The sequence below is a fragment of the Mesoplodon densirostris genome, chromosome 1 (genome assembly GCF_025265405.1).
Source record: "Mesoplodon densirostris isolate mMesDen1 chromosome 1, mMesDen1 primary haplotype, whole genome shotgun sequence".
Lineage (NCBI taxonomy): Eukaryota > Metazoa > Chordata > Mammalia > Artiodactyla > Ziphiidae > Mesoplodon > Mesoplodon densirostris.
In genome coordinates this window covers 112,818,771-112,826,264 of record NC_082661.1, presented here as the reverse complement: position 1 = coordinate 112,826,264, position 7,494 = coordinate 112,818,771, and the positions used below count along the sequence as shown (strand labels likewise).

At 44.7% G+C, this 7,494-nt stretch overlaps 1 protein-coding gene across 2 annotated transcripts; it reads right to left on the bottom strand.

Moving 5' to 3' along the window:
- Window positions 1-280: 280 nt before the first annotated feature.
- On the bottom strand, window positions 281-6,329 carry LOC132483997 (cytochrome c oxidase assembly factor 6 homolog). 2 transcript variants are annotated; one of them, XM_060090006.1, is made up of 3 exons: window positions 6,281-6,329; window positions 5,391-5,550; window positions 281-603 (listed from the first exon to the last, which is right to left on the bottom strand). In XM_060090006.1, exons 2-3 carry the CDS (start codon window positions 5,532-5,534, stop codon window positions 508-510), a joined length of 240 nt encoding a protein of 79 aa, XP_059945989.1. In that variant the 5' UTR covers window positions 5,535-5,550; window positions 6,281-6,329; the 3' UTR covers window positions 281-507. The 2 variants fall into 2 exon arrangements, with proteins under 2 accessions (XP_059945989.1, XP_059945978.1); XM_060089995.1 differs by lacking the exon at window positions 6,281-6,329 and adding an exon at window positions 6,095-6,274.
- Window positions 6,330-7,494: the final 1,165 nt, after the last annotated feature.

Sequence of the window (7,494 nt, the reverse complement as noted above, 5' to 3'; positions counted from 1 at the left end):
GTTACTGATTTGAGGGAAAAAGCATTGTCTTATCATTAACTATATTAGCTGTAGGGTTTTTTTGTAGATGGTCTTTATTATTTTACCTGTATATTTTAAGTTGAACCTTCTTCCATTCCTCATTTTCTTCTGTCTGTGTTAAAATGCTAACTCCCAGGACAATGGCAAATCTTATTTTTTTCAGTGTATATCCATATCTCTATCAAGAATAGTATTTGCCTACTACCCATCCTCCAACAACAAAAAAGGTACACGTTTTCATAATAAGCTTTAATTTTGTTTTTTCTTAAAATATGTTTTTTACTCAATTAGGCATATTTCATACCATTTTATTTCAAGTCTGTCTTTTGAAAAATGGAATCTTGTTACTTGACTATTTAAATTAAGAGTTGTATATATGGAACAAGCATTGGTGTTTGCCATCATTCAAACTACTGTTGTCCCATAGAGCATTTCTGAATGTCCAGAAAAAATAATTTCAACTTTTCTGAAATGTTCAGGAACAGCCTAGGACTTTGTGGCTGTTTTCGGAGGCTGGAACTCTCCTGCTTCAAATTTTTCTTTGAATTTTAGGTAGTCTCTTCTTTTATCAAAATATTTTATCTGTTGAGAAAAAAGGGTCTGAGATAAGGGCAAGCTATGCAGCTTAAACAAAAGCACAGATTTAAATGTAACTAATTATTCAATATAAATCATATGAGTGGCCTAAGTAATTTATATTTTAGAACCATTTTGAATCAGTGCATCTTATGTATAAGAGTCTCTAAAGAGAGTATAGACCAGTGAGTCCCAACCCTTTTTGGGTTACTGACCCTGTTGAGAATTTGAGTACCCTGTGCACCTTCTCAAGAAGTATATGTGCTTACACATGTGAAATGTACTATGCAAGTTCAGAGTCCATAGGACTCTCAGGTCATAAGACTTGATGATTCAAAGACATTGTACAAGTTTTTCCTGTCAACTGTAAGTTCAACAAGTTTTGTAATTCATTAGTCATCATATGTGTATTAAGTTTATCTTATCCAGAAACATACATTTAAGGAGACAGACACATAGTTAAAAATTATATTCATGAACTATGAATAAGTAAACTGATGATAAAACTTTAATACACTAAATATTTCATTTTATTATTTCTATTTACATCCTCCTCTTGCCATAGGGAATTTGGAGTATCTTAAAGCCCCATATCCTGAAACAGTAAAATCACAGAAGTAGAAAATCAAGGCCAACCACCAAATCCTCATAGCATCTGCATCTGAGCTGCTCTGCAGACAAGACAAAGGCATGATACCACACACGTTTTCACTGTCAGAACAGAAAAGCTTTTCTTAGGATTTAATTCTTAAATATTTCAATAGAGCCCGAGTTAAGAATGTAAAACGGTGCCTGCCCTGTCTCAAGCTGGGATAAGAGACTCAGATAAAGCCAGCTACAAAGTTAACGTTCCTCTGCAGGACACACCGCAGCCAGACACTGTCCTAAGAGACCCCTCTGAGTGACTACCGCTTTTTTTTTTTTTTTGGCTGTGTTGGGTCTTCGTTGCTGCGCGTGGGCTTTCTCTAGTTGTGGCGAGCAGGGGCTACTCTTCGTTGCGGTGCACAGGCTTCTCATTGCGGTGGCTTCTCTTGTTGCGGAGCACGGGCTCTAGGCGTGCGGGCTCAGTAGTTGTGGCTTGTGGACTCTAGAGCGCAGGCTCAGTGGTTGTGGCGCACAGGCTTAGTTGGTCTGCGGCATGTGGGATCTTCCTGGACCAGGACTCGAACCTGTGTCCCCTGCATTGGCAGGTGGATTCTTAACCACTGCACCACCAGGGAAGTCCCTACTGCTTTCTTATTCACCAAGAAACTCTGTTCTCTAAAATCAAACTATCAGAAATTTGCTCTTTGAAGTTCTTTCGGTAAGGATGAAACACCCCACTTTTGCCTGGGGGATCTGATAGGCACTTTGACAAAAAGAAGCAGTCTTGATTTCCAACTCAGGTGCAGGACTTCACATAAGGATTTCTGAGCATGATGACATGGCAGCATTTATCTTTGTGGAAAATAAGACCCTGGGTCCATTTCTCAGTCCAGAGTTGACAACCTGCTTATACACAGCCCTGCTTTTCTCTGAGCCTATCAAAGCACCACTTCATTTCAGTTTCACCTAAACTCCACCCTTCCCCAAACCCTCTGATAGCTCCTTTCCCTTGGTTGGTGAGACACCCGCAGCAGCTCTGGTGCGTGGGGCTCCCTGGTTAGAGCACGTTAACAAATCTCACTGTCAGACTCCACACCCCTGGTGTCCTCAGGCTGACTGAGCTGGGACGGGTGTTATATGTAAAGGGCAACAGATGAAGAAGTGGACAATCCTCTTAACGTTTTTGTGGCAAATCAATAGATCTTTGCATCTCCTGTCACATCTCCAACTGCCTAAATGACAATGCCATTTAGTGGTCCTACTAAACTTCAGTCCCAACTTGTCCAGAACTCAGCTCCTCTCCAGACGTGTTTCTCCTCCCGTCACCTATTTCAGTGACTGCATCACTGTCAATGCTCCGATCTCTTTCCCCCTCTTGATCGCGACAGTACAGGCCCACATCATTTCTCACTTGGATTGTTTTAATAGCTCTTTAACTGGTTTTTCTACCCTCCTTCAACCATCCATCACACCACTGCCAAGAATAATCTTTTTGAAATTCCAATTTGATCATGGCACTGCTTGTTTAAAGGTCTTTCAAGGCATCCCTATTGCCTTCAAGGTCAACATCCAAACTCCTCAGTAAGACAAATCAGGTCATTCATGGCTTAATCTCTGCCCATCCATCTGTCTTCTGGGTTGACCACCAGTCCCTAAAATGCTACCCGTCCAGAGCTACCCCACTTCCTGAACGTGCTGACTTCTCATGCCTCTTGCTTCCATGCCTTTGCATATACCGTACTCTCTGCTTGAAAAGCTCTGCTCCATAGTCTTTTCCATTCAATGAACAGTTGAGGACCCTCGACATGTGGCACCTCGAAAGAGGCTAATGTCTAAAAGGCTAATAAATCAACAAGCATTTCTTGAGAAGCACTGTGTATGTATAATGCTAGTGTCCTCTAAGCCATTAGATGAGATGCAGGATAGTAGCATGAATGCCAAAATACTGCAATTTCTGAGACATTTCAAAGGTTCACAGGGAAAAGACAGTATCTGAAATTGATGTTAGGATCAAGTATCTTGGCTGTCCGGTTGCTCTATTTGTGGAAGACTGTGTTGGATGATGCTACAATGACAGACCTGATCCCTGCTCCTTCCTAAGTTACAAACCAACAGGAGGCTTTAAATCGGGCCATTATACAAGGCCGACTGATGAGTGCTATAAAAGGGATAAGCAGGGGCTTCCCTGGTGGCGCAGTGGTTGAGAGTCCGCCTGCCAATGCAGGGGACATGGGTTCGTGCCCTGGTCCGGGAAGATCCCACATGTCACGGAGCGGCTGGGCCCGTGAGCCATGGCCACTGAGCCTGCACGTCTGGAGCCTGTGCTCCGCAACGGGAGAGGCCACAACAGTGAGAGGCCCGCATAACACACACAAAAAAAAAAAAAAAAAAAAAAAGGGATAAGCAAAAGGGCAGAGAAGAGTAATTTGGTTTTGTGACAGCACAGTTTTATATTTATTATGTAAGAAATTTTTATTTTTAGTGTTTTATCATAGAAGTATTCATTGTGAATCTCTATTTGGTGGTTTTGTTTTTATCTTTATTCTCTGGCTGTGACTTCAGCTAAGTAAAAGAATACAAACTTTGCAATCAGAGAGACCTACTTTCAAATCCCCTCTCTACTACTTGGCTGGTTAGCTGATCTTGAACAAATTATTTCACCTTTCTGAGCCTTAGTTTCTATTACATAAAAGAGATACAATAGTACCTCACAAGACTGAATGAAAATTAAAGCTAATGAAAACACAATTTCTCACACAGAATGCACTCAGAGAATACTCCCATCATTTCTTCCTCTGTCTCCTTCCCCACCTTCTCACACAAATCTCTGTAAATATCTTTTGCTTTTATTCTATGGCCACTGGGTATGACTCCTGAGTAGAGAGCACGGGTGAAAAGGGAGCAAAGGCCTGAGGGCGCAGGCTGGGAAAGGGAGCTCTGTTACAGACTAAGTATAGTCTGCAGAAAACAACTGTTTTCCATGGGAGCATGGCAGTCACTGTCAGATGCGGCAGTAGTTATTTTGATTGCTTTGCTCTACAGCTCCCTTCTTTTTTTTTTTGCGGTACGCGGGCCTCTCACTGTTGTGGCCTCTCCTGTTGTGGAGCACAGGCTCTGGACACGCAGGCTCAGCGGCCATGGCTCACAGGCCCAGCCGCTCCACGGCATGTGGGATCTTCCCGGACCGGGGCACGAGCCCGTGTCCCCTGCATCGGCAGGCGGACTCTCAACCACTGCACCACCAGGGAAGCCCTGCTCCCTTCTTTGTTGGAGTCATCTATAACTTTGTAGGTTGCCGTCAGTTTCTCTAACAACGTTCATGTCATAACTCTTGGGTGGTTCAGTATCCATGTGGTTGATCCTGCCAGTACCCTGGCCTCTCAGGTCCTTGACCTCTTTCTTCAATGATCTTGTCCTCCAACCTACCTTACTGCCAGGATCAAAGCCTAGTCCTCGTCCTTACCAACAAATACAGCCCTGCCCTAATCTCAATGCCGGGCATCCTATTCTCCAGCCCCAATAGTGAGAAAGCAAGTTATTCCAACGCTCTGGGCTTCAGTTGCCTCCTCTGGAAATTGACGGCAACACCGCCCATCTCAAAGGGTATTGATGAAGGAGCATCAGGCATTCACACCAGGGCACTTACTGAGCCCAGCGATGTTAGTTCCCTTTTCCAACCCCTCCCATTCTAAGGACTGGCAATACAGAGCAAGAGCGCGTGTTGGCGAGGCACTTGGAGCAGCTGGTGCCAGAATCCACCATATGATCATTTTGTTTCTTCCACTTTCTAAACTCCTTTGTATTTGTACTTTGGGTATATGACCATATGATTTTGGGCGGGCAACTGGGAATGCTTTATTTCTGATAGCAGCTCTAGGCCAATGAATTTGCCAACTCTTGCCCAAGATTAAATACTATCCCTTGAGAAGATCCAGGAGAAATCTACCAATTTAGAAGATTGGAATTTTTTGGTTAGTGTGCGTATGTTTTGCTTTTCAATCATCTTTAAAGTGTCAGGTGACATTTTCCAAAGGTGTGCCTGCTATGTACATAAAACAAGCCTGGATTACGAGATGAGGTTTTCTTTGCTGCTCACGGAAACTGCTCATTTGACATGCCTCAAACAGTGCCTCATTTCATAGCCCACCACTCACCGTAAGCTCTCTGTATTTTGACAGCAAACAGAAACACGTCCCAGTGTGACTTACCCACTGGTGGGGACAACTTGATTCAAATGAGCTTCTTAACTTCTTGCACTGAGAAGCATCCTCTGTGTGCTCATCTAAACACTTCCAGTACTCATCCCGGGCTCCCCAGCAAGCCTGCCTTTCTTTCATAGATGGGGCTGCCATTCCTAGTGGGCTCAAGCTGTCAACCAAAACATGTGGTATTAATAAGGAACTTGTAATTTGAGAGAAGGTAAGCCAAAGAAAAAATACTGTTGTTCCCTCCAAGCCCCTCTTTTTTTAAAGTTATGCCTCCGGGTTTTAATGATGTGACTGAAACCAATCAGTTCTATTACATTAACGGTATCGTAAGAGCACTCGGTTTTGACGCTTATCCCTTACACCATGTAATTTGCTCCACTGCTGGAGTGGCAGCTTGGTCTCAGAAAGCCGGAGTTAGAATTACGGCTCTCACACGGTCTGTCACTTAAGACACTTCACTTATTCTCTCGAGCCTGTTTCCCCATCGGTAAAACAGGGGAGCGGTGCCCGTTTTACGAGGTTGCTGTTGGAACCAAAGTGTTATACAAATAAATGCACGAGGCCAAAATCACCAGGCAGGACACGGAGTGCTGCTTCGTCTTGCAGAAGAGGAGCCCGAGGCTCGCGCAAAGTCAGCGACCTCTGGGGTCCATACCCTCCCCGGCGCGCCCCGCCAGCCCCGCCAGCCCCGCCAGCAAGCCCACCTCTCCGCCCGCCCAGAACCAGGCTCCCTTCGGCGCCGACTGGAAGAGAGGCACGCAGCCCAACAACCGAGAAAGAAGGGCGCGGTGCCGAGGACTGGCGCCGCACTCTCGCCTCGCCCGCTTGAGCTCAAGCGGCGTAGACCCCCGCCCCCTCAAGGAAACAATTCACGCGGCGAATGCACTGGCCTTGGAATGATCCTTACGGGCTACCGTTCGCTGTTCAAGGAGGGCGGGACTTCCTGTTCCGTTCTCTTACCTGTCGCAGTGACTTCTGGGCCTGCTCGGGCGAGGGAGGCGGGTTCTGGGGCTGTGGAGTTGGGGAGTGAGTGGGATCTGGTCACTCCTCAGAGCGGCCTTGGCTTTATTAACGTCTCGGTGCCTCTCTCCCTGCAGTTTTTCGTGATTTTAACGAACTGTGCTTCTTTCATGAGTCTAAATTTCTTCATATATCTCGCCAAGCGCCGTCCGGAAAGCTTAACGTGCGAGCCCTGCCGGAAACGGCGGCTTTGTGTGGAAGTTGGCACCTGAGACGAGAGCGGGACGAAGCGTTAAAGGGCCGCTTAGGCTTAACTCCTCGCTTTTTAAATTAAAAGGAAAAAAAGAAAGGAACGGTCCCAGAAAGAGGCGGGTGACGCCCCAGGACACATGGCAAATAAGTGACTGAGCTGAGAACCCAGGGCACCAAGCTCCCAGTTTCCTGATTCAGATTTGATCCTGTTACATTTACCAACATTATCACCTTTCCCTTGCTTGAACCCTTGCGGCTTTCTTCTCTAGATGGACAAGATCCTTTTAGTTGGTATTTGGAGACATCTAGTGAAAGAATACGAAAGCCAAGTTCCTCTCGGCTGAGATCTGATAGTTCGTGGGATTAAAATGTGAGCCTGATTAGAGTTTACAGCTAAGATCTCTGGGCTTGGATCTGAAAGTTGCCGGCGGTAATACAAGTTGGTTAGGAGAGTGGGTAAAATTAATACCTGTATTATTGTTTTAATCTTACTTGTGGCTCTTTTTACTCCCTAAACGCCGAGGTGTTTTTTTAAAAAGGAATGAAAAGCGCTGCTCCAGATATTTTGAAAGATACTCTTTTTAATATTTTAGTGAATATCTCAGCAGAATCTTTATTTGAAAGCACGTTTGTAGATACAGGTCAGTCGTCCAGTTCTCTTAAAGATCCCATCTGCGCCATCATCTAGTCCTGTTAAATTCTAAGTGCTTATAAAACTCACAAGCAGTTTACAGCTCTGCACTCAGTGCTGGTATTTAATCCTTTACAAATAAATATACGCAGATTTTCAGGTTGGCTGTGTGAAGCCTAAGTACCAGCAAACATATGTTCTACAATATGGGAAGTATTTCTGTAATAGTTAATGGAGTCTAATAAGTGGATTGCTTTAGCT